Source organism: Meriones unguiculatus, chromosome 20, assembly GCF_030254825.1.
Source record: "Meriones unguiculatus strain TT.TT164.6M chromosome 20, Bangor_MerUng_6.1, whole genome shotgun sequence".
In the NCBI taxonomy this organism is placed as follows: Eukaryota; Metazoa; Chordata; class Mammalia; order Rodentia; family Muridae; genus Meriones; species Meriones unguiculatus.
The window spans coordinates 69,182,299-69,209,070 of record NC_083367.1 but is presented as its reverse complement, the minus strand read 5'-3'; the positions used below and the strand labels follow the sequence as shown (position 1 = coordinate 69,209,070).

The following is a 26,772-nucleotide window of genomic DNA, read 5'->3' as shown; positions in this document are numbered from 1 at the left end:
GTTGAACTCTGAACTCCACCCTGAACACCGTGGCATGCCCACTCATAAATGCAGAAATGGAAATGACACAGAACAAAAGAGAGTGGCCACAATTCAAAATCTGGGAGTTCATGTTTCTCAAGGACAGAGTTCTTGCCTAGCGTCTGTGGAGTCTCGGATTCAATCCCCAGCACCAAAACAATAAAATAAAAAGAAATTGAAATTCACATAATTTCTTTTACACAACTCTCAAGAACACAGTAGCAGTGAAAAGTTTGGAGTTTTTTGTGCACTTGAGCTCCCAGGGATATTGTGACGACGTCAGAGGTGGAGAGACAGGAGGCAAGGGGAGAATCTAGTTTTGTTACTGATTTGCTTTCTTGTTTTGAGACAGTCCTTGGTTGGCTTGGAGCTCACCATGTAGATCAGGCTGGCCTTGAACTCGCAAAGACCTGCCTGTCTCTGCTCCCTCTGGGATTAAAGGTATGTGTCACCATGAAAGGCTGATTTTTTTTTAAATACTGGGTCTCTTGGTACCGAAGCTAGCCTTGATTCCGCCGCTCCTGCTTCTGCCTTTCTAGTGCTAGGAGGAGAGGTGACCACCACCACACCGGGTCTATATAGTTAGTTCAGGATGAAGCTCAAGTCTTTGACTATGCTAAGCAAGCATGACCTATCACATCCAGTAGTTTTCTTTTTTTTAGTTTAGCATAGTTGCAGTCCAGCCGATCACAATAATTCTTCAGGATCATGGATAGCAACCTGGTTTGGTTCTGTTCTCCATTTTTAAATCCCATTTTATTTTTTATCACTTTTCATGTAGTGTGTGTGTGTGTGTCTGCTCGAGCACATGCGTACGTGTGCAGCACAGACAGTTGGGAGTCCCTGTTTGCATTCTGGGAACTCAGACCAGGGTCTCTGCTTCAGCAACCAGCACTGGGAAGGGGCTACGCCATCTTGTTTCTTTGTTTCTGTTCTTTTGCAGTTTCTCATGTCATCACTCAGGCTAGCCTTGAACTACAGCTCTGGTTTTCCTCCTGCCTTAGCATTGACACTCACCTTGGACAAAGTAGTTGCAATTATCTCTGTAAAGAAGTAATCCTGGAAATACTGGAAACCACCATGGCTGGGAAAATCTAAGTGTGAAAAATAGTCCTGTTTACATACTTTTTAAGGTATTTGTGAAATAAAAGGTGATATTTTGATTTATGAATACCTGTTCAAGTAACCAACTCAGGATAATTTCCATGCCCCTCACCTTAAATTTTTGTCAGATCTGGGGTGGGGCATGCTTGCCTGCTGTGCAGGGACACCTGGCCTTGATCCCCTGGGCTTCATAAATCCATGTGTGACGCCACACACCTGGGAGACAAGCATTTGTGAGGCAGAAGCAGGAAGATGAGGAATTCAGGGCCAACCTTAGAGACACAGCCAACTGGAGGCCAGCCTATGCTACACATGGCTTTTTGGCAGTTTGGGGGAAGTGGACTCATAGTCTCACGCATACAAGCAAAGTGCTGTGCTACTGAGCTGCAGACACACGGTCCTGAGGCTCTGCCTAAAGCGTCAACTACAATAACTCTTACCATTTCTTTATGGCGAGGACCTTCAAATTCTCTTTCATTTTGAGCTATATAATGTATCCTTGTGGTCAGCCTGGCGTCCTATTGAGCAATGCCATGGTACTGGGTGGGCTAAGCTTGTTCTGTCTGCAATACCTTTAAAGTTGTGTGTGCGCACAGGACATTCAAGCAGCATTCTACACTGCCCTTTAAGATCCCACGTGACCAGCTTTTCTGGAGAAGGGAGCTTGAGCACAAGTTTAGCCCGCTCTACAGGCAATGTGTATTTGTGTTTGAGAAATTGCAAACTGTGTTTATGAGAGAATTAACCCTCTCGGGGAAACATGTCAGCCACTGGCTATCCCGAGGGAGCGTGTGGGGAGGACACCTGCACCCTGTGGTGTGTCAGAAGGCGGCGGGGCCTGCCAGACAGAGTCTGTGTAACCGACGCCCCGCAGGGCGGGGAGAGACTAGCACCAGCTGCCTTCTGCTCCAGCACAGAGGCCAGGAGAGCGGTTCTCAGATGTTACAACCCCAACAGAAGGACATTTTGGAGACTCGCATCTGGGCGCTGGGTGGACAGCAAAGCAGTAACTCTGTGCTTGGCGTAGGACAGGCACACGGTTGTTTACGTGATTGCCTGGCAGGCATGGCGCTCTCAGTGCAAGGACAGTGGCCCTGCGTGTCTTTAATCCCAGCACTCGGGAGGCAGAGGCAGATGGGTCTCTGAGTTTGAGACCGGCCTGGACTACAGAGCGATTTCTAGGACAGCCAGGCTACACAGAGAAGCCCTGTCTTGAAAAACAAACTGATGAACAATATTAACCGGAAGGTTTTGTTGCAGAGTCCGGGCGGCCCTCAGACTTACGTGTGGCCAAGCCGGCCTCACGTTCAAAGGAACCCTCCTGTCTCAGCCTGCCCAGTGGCTGTGCCTGTTACATCTACTATACCAGTATCCTGGAGATTTTGGGACAGAACAGAAAATATTATATACAAGTCTCTTAAAATGGTCTCTTATTGACCATTACACCCCTAGGCTCTTAAAATACAATTTTACTTTTTATGTTTTGTTTTTTTGTCTGTTTTATTTTGTTTTTGTTATTTTAAGGCAAGGACTTACCGGGTAGTTTATTCTGACCTTGAACTCACAGTCTTCCGGTCTCAGCCTCGTGGTAAGTGCCTAGATCTCAGCGGTGTGCCAACTCACCTGGCTGTTTTGTGTTTTGCTTATTTTGGTGGGAGTGTGTGTGTGTTCCGAGGTGATTGTGCACCTGTGTCTGAGGCCCTGTAGGGCCAGAGGTCTGTGCAGGTGCTTCCTCACTTGCTCTCCAGGTGCTTTGTTGGTTTTGTTTTTGGTTCTGAGACAGTGTTTCACTTTGTAACCCTGACTGTCCTGGGACAGATTAAGAAAGATTTGCCTGACTCTGCCTCCGGGTCCTGGGATTAAAGACAGGCACTACAAAAGCTCAAGGGCTTTGAGGTTGCTTTTTTTTTTTTTAATAATAGGGTCTCTCACTGTTGTGTCAGGCTGGTCACAGTTCTCCCCTGTGCTGGGAGTGTCAGTTAGGTGTCCCCTCACCAGACTTCGTGTCCTGATGCTGGGGATCTGAACTCAGGTCTTCTCTGGGCCTGAGCCACCTGACCAAGGCATCTTCTCATCCCCTCAGTTTTACTGTTCAAAAAGAAGAAGATGCAGATTTTCATAGCCTGGACAATAAAAGCAGAAAGGAAGCAGCGTGCGCTCTAAGTAGGCACGGCAGCTTCTTTCTCCACACTGGGCTGTATGTACGCTGTTAGCTGGAAATCTTTGTCCTTGTAATCTTTTCTGAACATTTCAAGGCTAGTTGATGTGAACAGCTTTCTCAAGAATTTCCCAACAACTTGAATAATATAATCTCACAAAGTGGGGGGACGTTGATACAGCTTGTATCAAAGCAGGGAGTACAAGTAGCACCTCCTGCCACGTTTTCAGATGTACTGACTTCATTGTTCTCCTAAACGCCCCTCCCCCGCTTCCGGCCAGGACAGAACCCAACGCACATGATCCAGGGCTCTGCATAAACTACGCCCGAGCTGTCCAATTTCAAGAGCATTTTTAAGTTGCTACCATCCTGACATCAAAATGTCCTTTTCCACCTCCATCCTTGAGAGAAGGGAAAACGCATAACGAGAGCTCCTGGCAGAAGGGCAGGGCGCAGTTTGGTGGTGGAGCGTGGACTTTGAGGTCACGTGCTCTTTGGATTCCTTGCTTGTCTATCTACCTTGGCTACACAGAATTTGATTTCCTTGGTTAATCCTCTGCCCTTTCTCTGTAGGTAAAGTGAGAACAATAGGATGTATGCCACTGGGCTGCTGCAAGGGTTTCCTGTGATGATATATGGGGTGTATTCTGGGCCAGAAATGCAGCTCAAAGCTAGAGTTTGTCTCCCATGTGCAAGGCCTGAGATTCCACCCCCAGGACCATGGGGGAGGGGAGGTGCTAATGCTCTCCAAACAGTTGAGCTGAGGCAGGGTGTGGTCTTCCCAGCCGGTAGGTCTTCCCTCCTGAGACGGAGGCTAGAGAGCTCATGGCTGCCCTGGGCCACATCGTGAGAGATTCCTTCTCGACCAACGGAACAGCACAAAATAAAAGAGGAGGTGATACCCTTACAAATAACTAAAACACACAGCTTGAAAATCTGTTTCTAAATGAATAACTCCAAAGAAGTCGGCCTTTGTGGATACCTACAAAAAACAAATTGCTTATGAAAAATGGACTGGTTCCCAACGTGCCCTTACATGACAATGACTGAGGACCAAATGCTATTAACCAAATTAATGTTTCCATTGACACTCAACTAACCTGCATTAAATCTAGGGATACTTATCTGGCGTCTAGGCTCGACGCTCTGATTGCTTTTAAAGCCATGAATTCCTTAATTCGTTCAGAGCCTCACTCAGTGGCCCTCGGACTGGCCTCAGGCTCTAGCTGACCCCTGCTGCCTAGGCCACTCAGGTAACAGGATTACAGCACCCGTATCTAGCGCTTCCATTATTAGTGAGAGGTAACCCAACAAATTTTTAATTAAAGTCAAAGATTTATTGGCTACTATGCTAATTTAATGAGCATTTAATCAAATGGAGAAAAAGCAGACAAGCCCCTTCCGTGCTGGTGTTAGAACTCTTCGTGTTGAGATAACCCGGTGGGGGCCGCACAGACCTAAGCGTCAGAGCGGCCTGGATGTGTAACCTTCAGCATCGGACGCTCAAAGGACAGGCACATTTCCAGTAACCGCTGCTTTCCCCGGCGTCCCCGAGGAGGGCGGTGAATTCTGGTGATGGCATCAGCTGACATCACCGGCTGGGATCCTGGGGACGCTGGGCCCACCTCAGCGGTGGCCTGACTGCATCAGCCTCTGGGTTTCCCAGCTCCTGCCACGTGAGACGCCCTAATATGGCCAGGCTCAGGAGAAGCCCAGGAGCGCTTCCTTTCTCCTGCTTCAAGGAGGGAAGGCTGGAACAAATGCTTAAAGTCAACCAACAGTCTGAAGAAAAGCAAATGGGGATTTGGGTTCGCGCCTGGTCAGATGCAAATCTCAGGGCTGCAGCAGACCCAACCCTGGGTTATCAATCGTTGGATTAAAAAACAAAGCCTTTGCCCCCGCCCCCTTCTTGCTATCCCAGAACCTGCTGCAGCCTCAGAGCAGACCCCGAAGCCCTTGTCTTTTTTTAGCGACTTGGGGAGCCCTGGGGACTGGGGGTGCTGCTGGGGACCTAGCCCGGAGCCTCTGGTCCTAGCCGCGTTGAGGGAGATGCTGCAAGGCGTGTCTGGGCTGTGCTCATGTGATGAAGGGAGGGAAAAACAAGGAGGGGGAGGAGGCTACGAGGTGGCTTTTTTTTTTTTTTTTTTTTTTTCTTTTAAGGAGTTTGCCACGAGCGCGTCGCCTTCATTCGCAGTCCGGGCGCGTCCTCAGCAGGATCTCAGAGAGCCGCCGCTCCTCGCCCTAGTCCCCGCGGTCCTGGGCGCGCGTGTGCTCGCCCCTCGGCGTCCCCGCAGTCCCGGGAAGGCGGCTGGCCGGCGGGAGCAGGAGAGCCTCGGAGCCATGGGCGCAGGCAGTTCCACCGAGCAGCGGAGCCCGGAGCCGCCGGCGGGGAGCGACACGCCGAGCGAGCTGGAGATGAGCGGGCACGGGCCCGCGGGGGAAGCGCCGGGAGCCGCCGGGGACCCCGCCGCCGCGGACCCCGCCAGCAAGGTGAGCCGCGGCCACCTGCCCGGGGAGGCGGGGTGCAGGTGGGGCGTCCCAGTGGCCTCGCCTGCCGCAACGTCCCGCCGGGGCAGCGGTCCGCAAACTCGAGCGCAGCCGTGTGCAGCCTCCCGGGTCTTCCTCGCGCCGGGGCGGGGCTGGCATCTTTGTCATGGGTCCCTAAGGGCGGCGACCTAGCCCTCCCGCAGCCATCGAGTCTACCCTGCCCACAGCTCGCCAACCTTTCTCCTCTCTTCCGGTGGGCTGGCAGCCGGGGGGATGGCCGGTGGGGCGCCCGATTGACTAGGCATCTGAGCCACTTCACACACACCCCAGATCCCAGGTCCTAAGAGGGGAAGTGGGGACCTGCTTTGCAGCAGGGCAAACCTGGTTCCCCGCCCAGTATTGGCCTTGATACCAGCTTCCGCCCGGGCCACCGGGTTTGGTACCCAGAGTCCTGCGGCAGCGCCTGGGACACCGCCTAGCTGATGCGGAGAGCCGGCGTGTAGCTCTCTTCCAATGGAGGGCTCGGCGAAGCTCCCGGCGTCCTGTCTCCCCTCTCTCAGTTTGCTGCCTGTAGACTCAGTTGGGTAAACAAACATTGGAGTTAGAAGTTCTGCATGGATGAGGCAAAGGCGTAAGTGAACGTTCTTTGCACTCGGGTCGGGTCTACCGGAAAGCTCTAGAAATACTGCATACTATAGGCTTGTTTGCTTTGAGACAGGAATGTTTGATCCGGCCCGCCAGTGTCCACTATTGTCCTGATCTCATTATTCTATTTTATGTATTTCAGTTCTTTTTCTTTGTTGTTGTTTGAGGTTGTTAGTTAATTAATTTGTTTATTTGTTTTGAGACAGGGTCTCACTTTGTAGCCTAGGCTGGCTTGGAACTCACTAGCTAGCCCAACGAGTGGCAATCAATCCTCCTGCCTCAGCCTCTCAAATGACTTCGCAGCCACGCCCGGCTGGCAACATTGCATTTTAGCTGTTTGCCAGCATGTGCCTGTAAGCAAGATGTCGATCAGGTGGATTTGTGACATTCTTTCAGAAACAGGTGAACAACCAAGCAACTTCAACCAGAATCAGCCAATTGCTAAATGCGGCGATAGCGAGCGGTGAGGGCCTTCGGGCATGTGTCAGGAAGTGTAAACATCTTTGAGAACAAAACATTGAGATCCTGGTAATCTCACAGACTGGGACCTGATCGCTCTGACCTCTTGTCCCAGCGCAGAGCAGGCTGAGTGGCTGCTCTTAACAGTTTCTAACTCATCACTATTTGTAAGATGCAAAGTCCTCACTGTCTCCAATGCAAAGGTTTTCTAAGAAGCATCCCAGTTTCTGCGAAACGGTTTCCCTCCTTTGGATGCCTCAGTTACATTTTAATACTTGTGTAACGGTATTAAAAAAAATTACTAAAGAGGAAAAGTACACCTGTGCATGGTGTGTGTGTGTGTGTGTGTGTTGGGGGTGGGGATCAATGTGCCGTGGTGGGCATGTGTGAAGGTCAGACAACAGCTCTGTGGGATTGGTATCTCCTTCCACCTTTATGTGGGTCGTGGGGCTTGAACTCCTGTCATGAGTGTTGCACAGCAAGCCTTGTGCCTGCTGAACCATCTCACTGCTCCACGCCATGTTCTGATGACAGCTGCTGTCAACCTAGCTCCAGTTTGGAATATTGTCATTTTAAGGTATAATCTGCAGTCAGAAGACATTTTTTTAGACTTTGGTTTTTATATGACTTCAAGTCTTATTATCTGTTTACAGTAATCTATGGGCCTTATCGCCTGCTCAATAAATTGCTTTTTTTTTTTTTTACTTAAAAAGATTCCTTCCTTTGTTTTCCATCTTCCATACCCTTTCATAACCTGTATTTCCTTTCTCCATCCTCATCAACCACCATCTTGAAACATCCAAGCAGTCTTCTTTTAAAAGATGATTTAAGTGACATCCACAGCATCCTTAATTTGCTGGCCCAGTTCCCAGTTATCAATTTGGAGATGGATCGATCCACTCGCATGTGCTTGTTGGAATGTGTATGTTTCTTCCTTTCGACTCTCAGAGAACTCAGGTTTTGAAGACCAAAGACTTTCAACAGGATCTCAGAGTTAAGGATGATTAAGCACCTCCACCTTCAGCTCCAAGGTCGAGACTTCCATGTGCCACTCTTGGCTCCTTAGCCCCTGGGCTGCTACCCAGCAATTTCTACGTTTGTGGGTTTAGGGGCTTTGTAACTGACAGCCTGGCTAGCCTGCATGGCTCTCACAAGGCAAGGGGCTTACTTGGTTGTGTGGACAAACTGTCCCCGGTGAAACATGGTGCCTGGCATGAAGGACAGGGTCTTGGCAAGAGCTGATGGAGATGAGGAAGTGATGATTTTGGCCCCTTGGGATTTCACTAGTGAGTGCCAGCTGTCTGCTCCTGCTTCCCTTTAAACCCCATTAGGATTAGTTTTATGTATCAGATATGACTGAGACCAGTCTCTCTGGTAGTTGGTAGATTGAGCAAGTGATATAGGGAGAAAATCAGATTTGAAGACTTGTTTGCTCTTGAGAAATAGAATGGCTTGGCTAGGTGTAGGCTCACATTTGCAGTCACAAGCCCAGCATTCAGAAACCCGAGGCAGGAGGATTGTGTGACTTTGAAGCCAGGCTGGGCTATATGAAGCTGTTTTACCTTTTGTTTTTGTTCTTTTGGCTCAGATGAAACATACAGAGTTACTTATGGATTATATCATGGATGTGTAATCTTAAGGAATCTGTCGACCTTTGGGGGAGGTTTACTATAGACACTTTTTCCCTCTTTGGATGGAATGATTTGTTTTTCCTTTTTATAGAATGTGATCATTGAAGGTTACTACCAGGTTTTTTTTTTCTGTATGTAATGTCAAATGCTTATATGTGCTACACATTTAGTAAATCAGTTGGTTTGGTGGTTTTATTTTGCTTTGTTTTTTTATTTTATTTTTTATTTTTTTTTTATTTTTTTAGACAAGGAAGGAATCACTCTGTAGCCCAAGCTGGCCTAGAACTCAATATGAATCCCAGGCTAGCCTTGAACTATTTCTGATCTTTTCCTGAGACTAAAATTACAAGTAGGAGCCACCACTCTATTTAGCTTAATTTTTTCTGATTTTATATATATATTAACATATTATATACATCACACACACACACACACACACACACACACACACCCCTTTTTCCCAGCACCCACATGGCAGCTCACAACACTGTAACTCCGGTTCCAGGGGATCTGACAACGTCACGCACACAGGCAGACATGCAGGTAAAACACCAAGGCACATAAAAAAATTAATAAAATGTTTAGCTGGGTGTGGTGGCACACGCCTTTAATCCCAGCACTCAGATAGGCAGAGGCAGGTGTGTGTAAATTCAAGGCCAGCCTTGTCTGCAAAGTGAGTCAAGGAAAGACAAGGCTACACAGAGAAACCTTGTCTCAAATAACCAAAAATTTTTTTTAAATTCTTTTTTGGGGGATGGGGTGGGGAGGGAGTATTTTGGGATAGGTTTTCTCTGTGTAGCCTTCGCTGTCCTAGAACTTACTCTGTAGACCAGGCTGGCTTTGAACTCAGAGAGATCCACTTGCCTCTGCCTCCCTGAGTGCTTGGGATTAAAGATGTGTGCCACCACCGCCCAGCAAAAAGATTCTTAAAAAAAAGAAAGTGAGGCCCGAGCTTTGGGCAGGGTGCTGGACAGTATACTAACTGTGAGCTACAGTTGCCAACCTCCTTTTTGGCGACTTTAGTTAGCAAGTACTCCCTAAGAGTCCCCAAAGGCAACTCCCTAATTGAACTCTGCCATGGAGTCAAAGGAGAGTCGGAAGCTTTTTTTTTAATTTAATTTTATTAAAACTGTCTGTGCGCGCATGGGCATGTGTGCACCTGCACTTGGTGCCCATGGAGGCTACAAGTGCTTCAGAGGCTGTGGAGCTGGAGTTCCCGGGTGTGGAGCTGGAGTTCCAGGCTGTGGAGCTGGAGTTCCAGGCTGTGGAGCTGTGAGTTCCAGGCTGTGGAGCTGGAGTTCCAGGCTGTGGAGCTGTGAGTTCCCGGGTGTGGGTGCTGGGATCCCTCTGTCCTCTGCCAGTAAGTACTCTTCTCTTTCTCCTCCTCCTCCTCCTCCTCCTCCTCCTCCTCCTCCTCCTCCTCCTCTTCTTGGGACTGAACTCCGGAACTTCCCCATGCTAGACAAGCGCTGTTCAGCCTCAGCCCAAGAGAATTAAACTTTGTTCACTCAAGTTGAACATTTAAATATCCTCTTTCTTGGCGTTATCTGTGCAGCACTTCAGTAAAATGCAAGAAGTCCTACAGTCAACCTTCATATGCAAATCCGAAGTGGAACTGGCTTGGTCAGTTAATCGCCGGGTGCCTGGTTTAAGACTTTTTGGCTCCTCCTGGGGACAGTAAGATGGCTTCTCATTTTCTCAGTTGTGTGTCTGTAAGCTCTGGTCTCTGCAAGTTACTTTCATTCAGTTGCTGCCAGACCATGGCTGACCAATGGCTAGTAGACTTCCATTGCTCTGGTAAATCTTGATTGCTGGAGCCAAGCTGCAGGCCAAGTTTGGTAATCAGAATGCCTCTGAGTTAGTGTTTGTTAAATAAATGATTACATATCTATTTGTGTGTATGTGTGTCTGTGTGTGTGTGTTTATGTGTGTGTGCATGAAATACCTATGGGTCAGAGGACAGCCAGTGGGAGTTAAGCTGGTTGTCTCCTCACCACGTGGGTCCCAGAGATTAATCTCTGGTTGCCAGGCTTGGCCACAAGCACCTCCTTACACCTATGCCGCCTTGGCAGCCCTGAATTAACCTTTTTATATTTTCTGCGGATCACTGATTCCAAAGCTGGAAATGGAATGGTGCTAGTATCAGCTGGGTGAGGCTAGTGTCCCCAGAAGGTAGGGATGTTAGGACCAATGAAATGATGATGTGCACAACAGATTTTATATGAAAGAGGTTTATTGGATGGAGATGGAGAGAGAAAAAGAAGGAGAGAGTGAGACGTGATGGGGGAAGGGAGGGGATACCCCTGACAGAGAAAGGTGAGAATAAGAGGGCAAGAGGGTCCTTTGAAGGAGCAGCTTAGCCACGCCTGCCAGGTGACACCGTAGGTTGTTAGGTGGCCCGGGAGCAGGTCGCCTGAATGTTAAAGGGAACCTTGGCCCATCTTTCAGGCTGGTTCTATTTGACCGCAGTTCTGAGCCACCAAAACATTGTGCAGAGTCGAAGAGCCCATTGTTTGGTTGTTTTCTTAATTAAATTAATCAACTAACTTGTACTTAGGGCACGTGCCTTGTCTATGTTTATGTATACACACACCACACTCAGTGCCCAGTGCCCCCAGACATCAGAAGAAAGCATCAACTCGCTGGAGTTAAAATGGCGCTGAGCCACCATATGGGTGTTGGGAACTGAACCCAGGTCCTATGAAAAAGCAACACGTGATATTACTTGCTGAACCATTTCTCTAGTCCCTTGATTGGTGTTTTAAAGGGTGTGTCTGTGTTAAAACACATATTGCATTCCATAATTGCCTGAGCTACTGTGCCTGCTTGAGAAATAGGACCAGGAAAAGAAGATAGTCAATGGCTGTTGAAATCCTTGAGCCCAATTCTTAGATCTCTTAGCCTAAACATTTAAAAATACTACAGTAGAAAGGTGGGCAACGAGACAGGGAGGGCTAAATAGTATAGTGAGTCTGTGGAGGCCTGAACCAGTCCTCCATTTCCATCACGTAGAAGCAGGTGCCTGTATCCAATATCTTGTCTTGCTGAAGTACTATTAACATTAACTTTTTTAAAAAAGGATTTATTTTTTCATTTGTGTGTTTGTCTGAAAGTATGGTATTCAAACCACAAGGTGCCTGATGTCCATGGAGGCTAAGAGAGCGTTGGATCCTGTAAAGATGGAGTTACAGATGGTTGTAAGCCTCTGTGGGGGGTGTTGGGAATGGAACCTGTGGGGGGGGCGTGCGGTTCTCTGTGTAGCCTTCTGTCCTAGACTTGATTTGTAGACTAGGCTGTCCTCAAACTCACGGCAATCCACCTGCCCCTGCTCCCAGACTGCTGGGATTAAAGGTGTGAGCCACCACTGTCCTGAAGGCTACATGATTAATTATTTGACTCTCTGGTCAGAACGTGCTGGCGGATGTAAGGATGGGACTTTGGGCTTGTGATTACTCTTTTCTTTGATTCTTTGGTGCTTTTATCTTTGTTTAGAGATAGGGTTTTATCTTAAAGACCAGGTTGTCCTTGAAATCACTCTGTATCCAAGTCTGCCCTTGGTCTTCCTTCTCTACTTCCCAAGTGCTGGGATGGCAGACGCATTATCATGATGTGGGGTGTGTGTGTCTGTCTGTCGGTCTGTGTGTTTGTATTTTTTAAGACCGTAGTCTAGAATCCCAGGGTCCGGAGTCTTGAAAGTCTGTATTCTGATTGCTCAGCATGAGCACTGTTGCCTCATGGGAAGAGAGGAGCCGACACCCCAGCCCCTTTTCCTCCTAGTGACGACTAAAATTCACCGAAGTGGTAACTCAGATTCAGTAAGGTTAGAGCCTGCTCAGGTAAAAGGGAAGGTGTCAGAAGATAAGGGCGTTTATTCCCTCTCGAGTATCTGGAGAAGGAAAATATTTTCTCACGTGGTTTGCTTGGGAGTTGAGGCTGCTCCACATAAGCCATGTTGGAGGCTGGCACACACAAGCTCTGTCAGCTGTTGGTTACAAACCGCCTGGAGGGTCAGAGGTAGAAGAAGCCTGCCTCCTCGGTTTGCGACACAGGCTTGTAATCCCAGCACTCAGGGAAGCAGAGGCAGGCAGATCTCTGTGAGTTTGAGGCCCTCCTGATCTATAAGGAGAGTCCAGGACAGCCAGGGCTACACAGAGAAACCCTGTTTCAAAAAGCCAAACTAAGCAAACAAAAGCCTGCCACACACGGTCCCAGGGCTTTATTTATTTATTTCACCTTTTTTACTTTTTTGAGACAAGGCTTTTCTATGTAGCCCTGGCTGGCCTTCAGTGTGCATCGGCCTCCCTAGACCCAGGATTATAGATCCCTGCTGCAGGGTGAACCCAGTGCAGCCATCGCTGGAACATGCTCTGCAGACCAGGCTGGCCTTGAACTCCCAGAGATGCACCTGCTTCTGCCTCCAGAGGGCAGGGGGAAGAGGCACGCTCCACCTCTCCCTTCCTCCCCCGGGCCCCAATCCCAGTTTCATTTAGATCTTAATTCAAGAGAAAGGTTTATTTTTATGCCTAAGAGGAGAAATCTGATTTTATTGTCCATATATGTTTCCTATTACTCTAGTGCCATGGGTCACGTAGTCCCTTTTGTTGAATCTTTTTCTACAAATGCATATGTCTGTTTCAATTTAAAAAAAAGAACTTAGACAACTCCCCTCTTGTATTTGAACAATAAATTAAAAACAGCTGGTCAACTACAGCATCAAACATACAGTTGAAAATATTTTTCTGTTTCGTATCTCAGTTATTTTTCTCACTTCTCGAGGTGAGGTGATTGGTGAGTATATATGCTTACATGAATGAGTATTAAAAAGTCAAAAGTGGGGATTAATTTCTAAATGCCACTTGTTTTCTTTTAGCACATGATAACATACATCAAAGGCATCCAAGTATGACGCAGGCATGGTTGCATACCCTTTATGCTCAGCACTTGGGAGCCTGCTGCAGAAGGATGGAGAGACTAAGGCCAGCTTGAGCCACATAGACAGAACCTTGTCTGTGTTTTGTTTTTGAATTAATTTATTTATTATGTATACAGTGTTCCGCCTGCATGTACACCTGCACACCAGAAGAGGCCACCAGATCTCATGATAGATGGCTGTGAGCCACCATGTGGTTGCTGGGAATTGAACTCAGGACCTTTGGAAGAGCAGCCAGTGCTCTTTACCTCTGAGCCATCCTGAGCCATCTCTCTGGGAAAAGAAAATCGTGTCCCAGTTTCCCAAGCTTGTAGATGAAGCTCAGTGACAACGTTTGCCATTCCTGAGTGATGGTTCTCTAGTATCACAAGTAAGTCAAACAGATGGTTCTTAGCACGTAGTGTCCAGAAGGCACTGGTTTAGGTACTGTGAGTGAAAGGAAAGCACACAGCTTTGCCCATCAAAGTGGGGCTGGGACGGCCTCCTCAGGTGCAGAATTCAATGACTGATTTAGGTACATGTGAAAGAGGATCCAAGAATTGCCATCAGCTCGTCCATATCATGCAGAGAATTTTCTAGATAACTGCTTTGCTAAGCGAAGAATTATTTTGGAAAAGTGCTCTAGACACATCAAAGGCCATTAGTGGGGAAGCCAGGAGAGTCAAGGCATGCTAAGGAGATAGATGTTTTTAAGGGATAATGGAAAAGGGATGATAAGTCACGTTTCACCCAATGGCATGAGAGCTTTCCCAACAGTGGAGAGCTTTTAACATGAAAAGCTTCTGACACTGCACAAACGAGGCTGAGATGCAGAAGATACCCCCTTCCGGGGGAGGGGGCAGAGTGATGAAACTGGGAAGATCATCTAGGGGACGCGTGAGGTGGAGCAGGGGAAGAGCATCTCCTGAGGATGCTGTTGGTTGGCTCAGAGATCTGCCGGGGCAGGGAAATCTGAGCAGGGTACAAGCTTGGCATGGGGTGGGCGGGAACAACAGAGGGGACCAGCAATACGGCTCAGCAGATAAAGGCACTTGCCGCACAGGCCGGAGGACTTAAACTTGTTCCGCAGAACCGACAAGGGAAGGAGAGAATAAACTTCTAAAGTTTGTTCTGACTTCCATACACTCACCACGGTATGTGTGCGCCCAGACTTAACACCAACACAACACTTCTACCTTCCGCACTAATAAGAAAGACGAAAAAAAAAAAAAAAGCTAAGACAACAACAGAGGTACATACCTGTAATCCCGGCGCTGAACAAGGGAAACAAAAAACGATTTTCAAGTCAGATTAGATTACAAACCAGGTTAGGGAAACCGTCGCTCGAAACGAAAGATAATGTCCCCTGTGTTGGCCAGGCTGCTCCAGGCTGCTCCTTGAACTTCCGGGTTCAAGCGATGCTTCCGCTTAGCCTTGCGTGTGTCTGGGAGCCTATGTAGCATGCTTGGCTTCACCTGAGGGGTCCTTAGAAGGGAGACTATGTTTTTTGAGTCAGGATTTCTCTGTGTAGCTTTGGCTGTCCTAGAACTCATTTTTCGACCAGGCTGACCTGGAACTTGGAAATCCACCTACCTGTGCCTCCCCCTCTTTGCCCCCCCTTCCCTCCCAGTGCTGGGATCAAAGGCATGCACAAACACTGCCCGGCTGAAGGGAGGGATTTTTAAATGCTAACTTGATACAACCTAAGATCAACTGGTCAGAGGGTCAGTGAGCAATTATCTAGAGCGGGTTGGCTTATGAGCAAAGACCCAGCCTGAAGGTGAGTGATACTGTCCCCTGTTCGGAAGCCCTGAGTTCTGTGAGAATAGAGCGAGCCGAGCTGTAAGCATGCATGCATTCATTTCTCTTTACGTTTGGCAGTGGCTGCAGCTACCTCAAGCTCCTGCCGCCCTGGCTTCCCCTAAGTGATGGACGTAACCTGGAGCTGGGCTCAAATTATCCATTCTCCACTCAGTTACTGTTTGCCGTGAAATTTTCTCACAGCCACAGAAAGGAAGCTAGGACATCACTTGATAGAAGTTTACAGGAGGGTGCACCCTCGGGACGCTGAGGCAGGAGGATTTGAGTTTAAGGCCTGCTGGGGTTAGATAGCCAGCGCCTGGCACAAATACACAAATGTTTAAGAGGCTTCGGCAAACTAGGGAATGGCCAACATCTTATACTGAGCCACACATCTCTAATAGTGTTTTATCTGAGAGCTGGACTGGGTGTGGCGGGGCCACGAGGGTCATCAATGGTAAGAGATAATGCCATGGGACCCGAAGGTGGCAGCCAACAAGAGGCAGAGAGGAAAGGAAAAGAGTGGAAGATAAAACCAAAGGCAGCGAGTTGGGTGGCTGCCAGAACACCACTTACCTCAGCGAATCTTGTGCATCTGAAAATGGAGGTCCCTGAGGTCTGACCACACCCGCCTGTTCGTGGGCAGAAGAGGAGGTTTCACAGGGTTGACTCTCAAAGGGGGTGTTGCTCTTGGGTGATGTCTATGTCCAGTGCTAAGGACGAGGCAGTTGGATAGTTTGCTCTCAGTTTGCCTATTGGCTGTGGTTGCTTACTGTGTGGATCCAGCAAGGGCTCTGAATTCTGGTTGCTGTGGCAGGCAATTCATCATTCTCTAAAACATGTCCTGGTTATTATTGTTGCTGTTGTTATTGTTGTGTGTGTGTGAGGGAGAGAGAGAGAGAGAGAGAGAGAGAGAGAAGGGTTGTGCATGCTGTGGCTTGTGTGTGCTCAGAGGACAACTTTAAATACTTGGTTTTCTCCTTCTTCCTCCTTGTCTGAGAAGGTCTGTCTTGTCTCTGTTGTGCTGCAGTCCTGTCTCCACAGATTAAGATTTGTGTGTCTGTTTATATAGGTTCCAGAGACCAACCTCAGGCTTGCTTGGCAGGTACTTTTTCCTTGAAGCAATCTTGCAGGTCATCACTTTTTTTTTTAAGCACAGTTTCATTCTGTAGTGCAAGCTGTCCTGAAACTTACTATTTAGCCCAGATTGGCCTTATTGTATGTCACTCTTCCTGATTCCATCTCTCAACTATTAAGCTTAGAAGTGTGCCATCATTCTGGCTAAATACTCCTTGGCACTGGCAATCCTTATGTAAGGTGTACTTGGAGCCACAACATGATGGCACACACCTGCCATCCCAGGAAATCAGAAGCTGGAGAAAAGCAAGTTCAAGGTTAGCCTGGCCTACATAGTAAGCCTGTCTTTTAAGGCAAGGGGTGATTTAAAAAAAAAGAAAAAAAAAAGATGGTTGAGGAGATGGCTCAGTCAGTAATGTGCTTACCGTAGAAGCATGATGGCCTGACCCAGCCATGTCCCACCATGCATGGGAAAAGGTCTGGTATCTACCCATAATTCCATCACTAGGCTTACAGAGGCAAGAAAATTCTTGGGGCTTGTTGGCTAGCTTATACAACTAAACTGGATGAGCTCTAGGTTTCATGGACGATTGTGGCTTGAAGCTGGGCATGGTGGCTTATGCCTTTAATTCCAGCAGAAGCAGAGATCTCTGTGAGTTTGAGGCCAGGCTGGTTTACATAGCCAATTCCAGGCAAGCTTGGGCTACACAGTGAGACCCTGTCTCAACGAATAACAACAATAGATAAGTAAGTTCAAAGCAGCAAGATTGCTTGATGTTTAAGGCATTTGCTGCCAAGCCTGGCCTGAGTTTGACCCCCCAGACCCAGTTGGTAGAAGGAAAGAAGGAAAGGAAAGACTCCTTCAAGTTGCCCATTGACTTGACTTTCACACGTGCACCATGCCATGCTCTCTCTCTCTCTCTCTCTCTCTCTCTCTCTCACACACACACACACACACACACACACACACACACACAGACATGATAAATGCGTGTAATAAACTCATTAAAAGATGACATCTGTCGGCCTCTCCCTCCTAAGTGCACCACCATTCCTGGTGTAATTAATTTTTTAGATAGACTCTCCTGATTCCAGGGTTTACAGATATGTACCATTATCCTTAGCTTTAATGGTTGCTAGAGTTTAGACATTTGGTTCTCCGTGAACTAAGCCCTACCAGACTTCTTGGAGAATGCCTCTTTAGAAACTTTGGTTGGGAATTCTGCTTCAGTGAGGTGTAAGCACTAAAGTCTGTAGAAAGTTCAAGGCTGTGCCATCTCTGATTACTGGTTCCACTCTGTGGTGTGTAAATGACAGGTGAGCTGGAAGAAGGTTGTCTTAAATCACTAAGAACCAGCCACTTTTTGTCTATTTCAAGTTTGAAGCAAAGTCTCACCGTAAAGCCCAGGCAGGCTTTGGACTCCAGGCAGTCTTCCTGTCTCAGGCCCCCAAGTGATGGGAATGGAGATGAGCACCAGCTCACTGGACTACTGCCATCCGCTTTCACTGATGAATTTGTTTTGGTTTGGGTTTTTGAGACAGGGTTTCTCTGTGTAGCCCTGGCTGTCCTGGAACTCGCTTTGTAGACCAGGCTGGCCTGGAACTCACAGTATTCACCTGCCTCTACCTCCCAAGTGCTGGGATTAAAGGCATGCACCACCACCACTACCCAATTTATGATAAGTTTTTAATTCCCTCAGAAATAGCATGTGCGAGCAAATAGTACTTAGAGTTGAGCTCCAACTGCTGTATTGTAACTGTGGATATTTAATGGGAAATTTGTAATCTCTCTGCTCTGTTTTGTATAAAATAAATAATTCAAGCAGTAGGAAATGTTATTTTGTCAAATCGTTCCTTATCACGATTTCTCCCAATCTTGGCATAAGACAGTATATAAAGCTAAAGCAAAAAATACTGGACTGGAAGGAGAATAAAATCCAGGTTCATCGATTTTTTACTCACACACACACACACACACACACACACACACACACCCTTTTTTGACAAACCCCGAGGGCTAAAATTTACTTGAAAGACATTCAGTAGTCTTAAGTGAGTCTTGTGTTTTGTTTATAATAAAACATGAAAGCCATTCTTTCCTTTAGCACTAACAGGTCTTTAGAATGCTTAAAGATTTTTTAAATTGTTGTTCTGTGTGGAGACTGGTGGCAGACTGCGAAGTAGCAGCCGAATCCAGACTAGTAACAGTGACAGATTTCAAGCCGAGTCCCTCATGACATGAAGGCATGCGAAGAATGCTTCAGGATTCAGGGAAGTAGGTCAGGGTTTAACGCATTACATCGGCCAGAGAATGCTCAGGCCGGCCGTCTCTCAGAGCCCTGGAACCCAGCTGAGTTCTTTCCCAGAATGCTTCAGTCTTAAGCAAATTAGGCTGCAGGATGAACTTCAGCCTCTGGAGAGCTGGATTCAGAGTTCCAGATTCATTGTTAAAGCTTGAGTCTCCAAGAAAAGATGTGGGACTGGTACTTTTTTTTTTTGTCACTGCATGATCCTTAAATAGATTTAATTTTAAAGAATGACAACAGGAGCTGGAGGGATGGCTCAGTGCTTCAGGCAGAGGACCTGAGTTTGGTTCTCAGTACCCACACTGGAGGCTCAGAACTGTCCATAACTCCAGGAGATCTGATGATCCCTTCTTCTGGCCTTTTTGGGAACCCAAACAGAGGTGGCATACACACTCGTAGATGCACACACACACATTAAAGTAATAAGCCAAGTGCGGTGGTGCACGCCTGTAATTCCAGCACTCAGGGAAGCAGAGGCAGGTGGATCTCTGTGAGTTCAAGAACAGCCTGGTCTACAAAGTGAGTTCAGGACAGCCAAGGCCACACCGAGAAACCCTGTCTTGAAGAAAACAAAGAGAGAAGAGAGTCGGTGTTTTAAAGAATTGGGGACTTGGGGTGCATCACACATGGCCCAGGCTCTAATCTGTAGCTTACTCCGGTTGTCCCAGCACTTGGGAGGTGGAGGAGAAGCAACAGAGAATCAAGCTCATCTTCTATAGAGGAAGAAGCTATCCTGGGCTACAGGAGACTTTGTAAAATACACAGAAATTTTATGAATTGGGGACCCTTTCTGGCAGTGTTAGGTACTGCTGGTACCTCCATTTGAGTCCCAGTAGAATTATAGGGTGACCGTGGCAGGCAGAAGTGGGAAAATCACAGTTAGGTACTGCTGGTGCCTCCATTTGAGTCCCAGTAGAATTTCAGGGTGACCATGGCAGGCAGAAGTGGGAAAATCACAGTTTGAGGCCAGCATGGTTTATAAAGCAGGGTCTTGGCCATCCAGAGATGCAGTGATACATGCACAGGGATATATGTTGTGCATATAGGTAATGTGTGTGTGTGTGTGGGGAGGGTGCCCTGGTCCCATGTTGTCAGCAACTTTGTAGCATCTCAATGAACAAAATAAGGACATGACTGCTCCTAGGTATGTGTTGAGGTTTATTGTGGATCCGAGGGACAGCACAGCCAGAGGCATGTGGTATGTTCCAGGCTGAACTGGGCCATGAGGTGGGGGTGGGGGGATGGTGAGAGAGGAAGAAAAGAGAGAAAGGACAGGCGAAGGGACGAGGAGACTAAGAGACCGTCTGTCCACCGTGGCAGAGCTTATGCCGGAAATAGAAGTTGTTGGGAAGGAAGAGGAAGGCCAGCCCCTGGGAGGAAGAGGTGCTGGGAGGAGCCACAGGTACCGAGAGATGCTGGGAGAACTGGGCGGAGCCACAGTTTCCGAGAGATGCTTTGACACATTAATACGGACCTCAGCAGTTCCAGGTTTTTTGAGACCTAATGGTCCATTCTCTCCGTTTGCCTTTCCATGGCCTTTCGGAATTGAACTCATGACAAGCTCCTCCATCATGATTTTTTCTTTTATTATTATTATTATTATTATTATTTTTTTTTTTTTGTGGTACCAGGGAATCAAACCTAGACCCCATGCCAGTTTTGAGACAGGCTTTCCCTGCTGAGTAGGAGTTCTTGATCCTTCAGCTGCTCAAGTGCTGAGCCGACCCCTCCCCTATCCTATAAAAAGATAAGATTTTTATCTTCTTATTTAACGGCATCCAGATGTGGAGATAGTCGACAGGGAGAGGTCCATAGAAGATATAGCAAAATAAAATTGAGGTAACATAGGTATGGTTTAGAAAATCATTCAGTACCCTTTGGCTTGATCTTATTGTTCAAAGAATCCAGAAAACTCACTTCAGATTTCATTTCACTTTCTGACTGCATTAATAACTGTTTATAGACTTAATTTCAAGCAGAGCCGATGGTCCTGGCACAAGCCACATTAAACCTTCGCACTCTCCTTCCCTGAGTTTTTAGGGCCAGAGACAATTGGACTACTGTGGAGTTAAAAGGCTGTAAATTACTGTGTTCCTCAAACCCTTCCCCATCCTGCAGGGAATACTAGAGGTTCTGTGCCTGTGTGTGAGCTCGAAGGAAGAGCAGGGGCAGGTCAGACAGCCTGCTTGAATGGAGTTGCAAATTCCTCTGCTGGCAAACTCAAGTGCAGGGAAATGTCACCGCTTGTTGCTTTTTATGGTCATGAAGAAGGAAAATCTCCAAAGCCTTCGGCTCCTTTGCTGAAAGCTGACCAGCTGCTTTATTTCAGTTTCATGTAAGAGCTAGAGCTTGAAGGACCTTGATTTATTTCTGCCTTAGTCTGATCTCCGAAAGCTTTATAGTTTGATTACTAGAGAAGAAAATAACTGTACGGTGGGATTATAACATCAGCTTTTTTCTTTCTTTTTGAGGCAGGGTTTCTCTGTGTAGCCCTGACTGTCCTGGAACTCAGAGAGCTGCCTGCCTCTGCCTCCAGAGTCCTGGCATTAAAGGTGTGCGCTTTCCTCCCCTCCACCCGGAAAAATGTGTTAGCTCTAATTTAGTGTAATTTCATGGCCCTCAGTAAAATGTTGGTTGTACATGTGCCGTGGTCTCTTCTTTCTGCTCCATGGGTTCCAGAGAATCAATTCAGGTTGGCAGATTTGGCAACAAACACCCTTACCCATCACCTCCCTAGCTGCTTGTTTTCACTTTCTGTTTCTTTGACAGTGACCTGCCAACTGGCAATCCTCCTGCCTCCTCTTCCCAACCGCTGCCTTGTGAGTGTACCTACTACTGTGTCTGGCTAAAGATGGCTTTTGAAGCCAGTTGTGTGTCCAGCCTAGGCCAGCTGAATCTATGACTTATTGGCACTACGGCTTATGCTTTCCTGGTCTTACAGTCTTTGTTTACTTTTGCTGGTCCCATGAGTCTCCGAGCCACTCTCTTACTCCTTGACTTAGTATTTAGATGAAAGCCATTTCTAGAAGGGAATAATGCTGCTCTATAGGGAATTGTATTCATGCTGTAAGAAGGTCAATGAATTAGAGGTGAGGTTTTATATGAGTTAAAGACACTTCTCATCAAGTACAGTTAGCTGTCAGCTACTTATGTTTTTATCTTTTTCTTTTTGGTTTTTTTGAGACAGGGTTTCTCTGTGTAGCCTTGGCTGTAGACCAGGCTGGACTTGAACTCACAGAGATCTGCCTGCCTCTGTCTCTACGTCTTGGGATCAAAGGTGTGTACCACCACACCTGGCTTTTCCTTTTCCTTTCTTTTCTTTTCTCTCTTCTTTCTCTTTTGCTGTTATTGCCACAGTTGTGTTTCATCCCCTGGTGGTGGGATTACAGACATGTCCTATCATGCCGGCTGCATTTCTGCTTTTCCTTATGTTGCTCTTGGTATGTGTTCATGCGTGTGCATGGGTGTTTGTGGGGGTGTACTTCACAGAGGCCAGAGGTCAGTCAGCATGGTTATCTGACTCAGTCGCCACTTTTTTCTTTTTCTTTTTGGTGTGCAAGACACAGTTTCTCTGTGTAGCCCCGGCTGTCCAGAAACTCCCTCTGTAAAGCCAGCTGCCCTTGAGCTCGGAGACCCACCGGCTCCTGCCTCCCGAGAGCTGTGGCTATTGGCAGGTGCTACCACCACCCTGCAAATCACTACCTTTTTGAAAATAGTTTTTAATGTGTGCATTGTGTGTACTGTGTTGGGGGGTAGACGTGTGAGTGCCGTGTTCTTGGAGTCCTGGGGCGTCAGTTCCCTGGAGCTGGAGATACAGGGCGTTGTAAGTTGCCTGACGCAGGTGCTGGGAGCTAAACTTGGGTCCTCTGCAAGCGCAGTGCGAGCTCTTTAGCTTCAGGACCAGATCTCCGGCTGACCACAGACTCTCACTGCACTGAGAGCTCACCAACTGGCATGATTGGCTGGTCCACAGACCCTAGGGGTCCTCCTGTCCATTTCCCCAGCACTCAAATAGATTTCTGTGCCCTGTGCCTCCACCAAAATCAGAAAGTTCGTGATAAAGTTAGCAAAGCAATTCTCTGTATATACTCTTTCATAACTTGTTTTGTTGTTGTTTGTTTTTTCTAGGCGGGGTTTCTCTGTGTAGCCTTGGCTGTCCTGGACTCGATTTGTAAGCCAGGCTGGCCTCGAACTCATAAGGATCCACCTGTCTCTGCTTGCTAAGTGCGTGGATTAAAGGTGGGTGCCACTCCTGCCTGCCACTATTCCGTGACTTGTTTCCAGCTTCATTGAGAGGCCCTGCCTGCTTATAGATGGAGAGCAACTGAGGAGAATGCCTCAGCCCTTAGCCTCTTCCTGTATGTGCACATACACACACGGAGAAAGAAAACACAGCAGCAAACCCGCTGAGATTGTGATCCCAGCCTCAGGGAGGTGGAGGCACCAGCCTCTGTGAGTTCAAGGCCAGCCTGGTCTGCAAAGCTAGTCCTGTACAGCCAAGGCTACACAGAGAAACCCTGTCCCGGAAAAAAAAAAAAAAAGCAAACCAAATCAAACAAAAAGAGAGTAAACAAAACAGCCTGGTACTCCCTTACCTGGAAATGCCATTTGGGGAGAACCTACCTCAGTTCCAGTATTCACATCTTGGTGGAGAGTGAACTGGCGAGAGGCTCCCGCACGCTGCCGTCAAGCCTTGCGACCCTCCTCCTCTCCCTGGAACCCACACAGTGGAGGGAGAACTGACTCCAGGTCCTCAGGCACCCACTGCACCTGCCCTCACCCCACAGAAGTAAAAACAGAATATTGTTACGTATTGGATTAAGTTGGGAATTTGAACATTAAGGAGTCTTACTCAGTGGCATGCTGGCAGCAAGGGTTGATAGGTGGATTTTTCCTCCTGTTCTGGGCTGCGACGCCTGAGGATGGATGACTTAAACTACTAACCATTCAGGCTGTTCATCTTCCTCTCCGGTGTGGAATACAGAAACCTGGTCTTTTTTTTTTTTTTCCTTTAAATGGCTCTGTATAGATTAAATTAATAGAGTACCTTGCTGTCCGGGAAAATTCTTTATTATTATCTGCTCATTTTGACTGGTTTTAATTGTTTAGCATTTGTGTTTGATGGTGGAAAGCTGCTAGTAAGAAACCATAGAGTCAGCGTAATTACTAATTGGTGACATCACTAAGTATTTGTTTGCCTGCGCCTAATAGTTCTTAATTAATAAACTGGCAGAGTAAAATTTTATGTGCGAACCTGATTTTGATAGTGGTGAGCACAGAGAACTTGAAATGTAATTTTTATTGTGCAAAACAATACATGCTATTTTTACAAATCTTTCCATGTTCTTGAATATCTTAAAAAAATTTGAGCGATATGGCTGGAGAGGTGGTCCAGTGATTAACACTTGCTGCTCCTTCAGAGGACCTGAGTTACATTCTCATGTAACCATGTCCCGTGGCTCATAACTACCTGAAATTCCAGCTCCCTACGAGCTGGTGCCTTGAATGGCTTCCAAAGGGACCTGTGGGTAGGCGCTCTGCACTCACACATACACAAAAAAAGAAATCCTGAAACACAACAAAACCAAAGATCATTTTGACTTTTAACCCGCACCGAAGAGGCAGAGGCAGGCAGGTCTCTGTTCAAGGCCAGTATGGTCTGCAGGGTGAGCTCCTGGACGTCATTCCTGACATCAGCCGCCTCCAGCCTGTGCATGTGTGTGCACACGTGTGGACATGCAGACATACACACATGCATACCGTATGCATGGAAGGAAAATAAGATCAAGGACAAACCTTCTGAAAAATGAACGTTGAGAACCAAAACTGGTGGTAAAGGGCTATGCAGAGAAACCCTGCCTTGGGGAGAAAAAAAAAAAGAAAAGGAAAACAAAACTTTTTGAATGAAAGTTAAATATAATGCTAAAACTAGAGCATTTATTTCTTGTGTGTTGACATTCGGTGTCTTTCTTGGTTGTTCTCTACCTTGGGTTTGTTTTTTAGCAAGTTTATTTTATTTTTTTTATACTTATCTTTTTATTTTGTGCGTGTGTGTTTGTGCACGTGTGTGTGTGTGTGTCTTGACAGCAAGCACCTTTACCTGCTGAACCACGTTGCCGGCCCCTGCCCTTTAGTATTTGCCATAGTCTCTTGCGAAGGTGGCGCCCATAGATCTACACTGGCTGGCCGGCCTTGCCCACGGTTTCTCTGATCTCCATCCATCCCTTCCAGCCGTGCAGTCTAGATACGCACCACCGTGCTCAGCTTTGCTGTGGGTGCTGGAGAGTCGAACTCAGGTCTCCATGATTACACAGCCAGCACATCTCCCCTGGGGTCATCTCCCCAGCCCCTGAGGGAGTTTTTACAGTGCTGGTCCTTATTACCAGTATTGCCGGTGTTTTGTTGAAGTCGGGAATGACTTAAAATTTTACAATTCTTTCACCAAGATTTTGCTTCATACTTGCAAGTGATTAAGACATTGTCGTTAACATTGGAGTGCATGTTTACAGGTTTTTTAGGGTTTTAGTGGAACCAAGAAAGCATGGCTTGTTATTAAACTTCCTGTCAGCTGGCCTCTCGCAGTGAAAGGGGCCAGTTTCTGCAGGAGGAACGCAGTGCCCCTAGTTCTGGGTTCATCTCTTAGTGCCTCCAGGGTCGGTTTAAAGGCAGACGGACCTGGAAGATAGCTCAGCCAGAAAAGACACTTAGTACCGGGTGGTGGTGGCACATGCCTGTAATCCTAGCCCTCGGGAGGCAGAGGCAGGCGGATCCCTGACTTCCATTACAGCCTGGTCTACAGACTGGTTCCAGGACAGCCAGGGCTACACAGAGGAACCCTGTCTTGAAAAACAGAAGAAGGAGAAGGAGAAGGAGAAGAAGAAGAAGAAGAAGAAGAAGAAGAAGAAGAAGAAGAAGAAGAAGAAGAAGAAAAGACCCTTGCCACCATGCCTGACACTGACCTGAGTGTGGTCCCCAAGCCCCACAGGATAAAAGGAGAGAACCAATTTGCAAATCGTTCTCTGACCCTGCCATTGCCCATGCGTGCGCGTGCGCACACACACACACACACACACACACTAAATTAAGATTGGTCCTTTAGTCCTGGCTTCCAGATAGAACAGAAGGAGATGTGGAGCAGTTGATCGATGGGCTGAAAGAAATAGTTGTCACTTACAAATGAGGCTTAAGCCGGACTGCTTTGGTAAGCAATATGTCTTTCATTTCGTACAAAGCCTGTGCAAGGCGTGGCAAGGAGGCTCTGGAGACTGAAGCCACCTGAAGCAGATGAGCCTTTGTCTCAGAAACTAACACACATCATAATAACTTATTTAGCTACTTTGGCATACTATCTGTTTTAAATTTACTTACCTTTATTTTATGTATTGGTGTTTTGTCTACATGTATATGCGAGTGAGAGTGTCAGCTCTTGGGAGTTACTGACAGTTGTGAGATGTCATGTGGGTGCTGGGCTTTGAACCCAGGTCCTTTGGAAGAGCAGTCAGTGCCCCTAACTGCTCCAGCTCTGGCATACTTTGTTTTTAATAGAACTGTACATCCCATTTGTTTGTTTCCTGAGACAAGGTTTCTTTGTGCAGCATTGGCTGTCCTGGACTTGCTTTGTAGCCCAGGCTGGCCTTGAAATCAGCAATCTGCCTGCCTCTGTCTCCCTGAGAGTAAAGGTTAAAAGCATATGCCACCATGCCCGGCTGCATTCTATTTTCTTTTCTTCTTTCTTTGTAATTATTTTGTTTACTTATTAATGTGTATGAGCATTTTGCTTGCATGTGTGTGTGTGTGCACCATCTGCATGCATGGTGCACAGTCCAGAAGAGGGTTCCAGACACCCCGGGACTCAAACCCAGGCCTCTGGGGAACAGCCAGCGTAACCACTGAGCCACCTCCAGCCACTATTTAACCTTTGAGACAAGGTCTTATGTGGGTCGGGCCACCCTCCAACTCAGTCGAACTCCTGCGACTTCCACCTTTTAAATGCTAGAATTACCGTGGGCCTGGCCTGTTGCTTAGTGGGATAAAGTCTGATAGTGTAGCCCATCGTCAACCAGAACCTGTGATCCTCCTACCTAAGCCTCTGTCAATTACAGTATGTTCACACTTTCTACTCATTAGTACCTGGTCATGTGTGCATGCGTGCACACGCACATATTTGCATTCATC

The 26,772-nt window shown here is 47.3% G+C and overlaps 1 protein-coding gene across 1 annotated transcript in view; it reads left to right on the top strand.

The window, feature by feature from the left end:
* The first annotated feature begins 5,436 nt into the window (after positions 1–5,436).
* The window catches only part of Akap12 (A-kinase anchoring protein 12), a 75,396-nt gene continuing 54,060 nt past the window's right edge, over positions 5,437–26,772 (top strand). Inside the window, exon 1 of the mRNA XM_021644467.2 lies at positions 5,437–5,773. Within this exon, the coding sequence (XP_021500142.1) occupies positions 5,624–5,773 (150 nt within the window). The 5' untranslated portion in view covers positions 5,437–5,623. The remainder of the gene's footprint in view (positions 5,774–26,772) is intronic.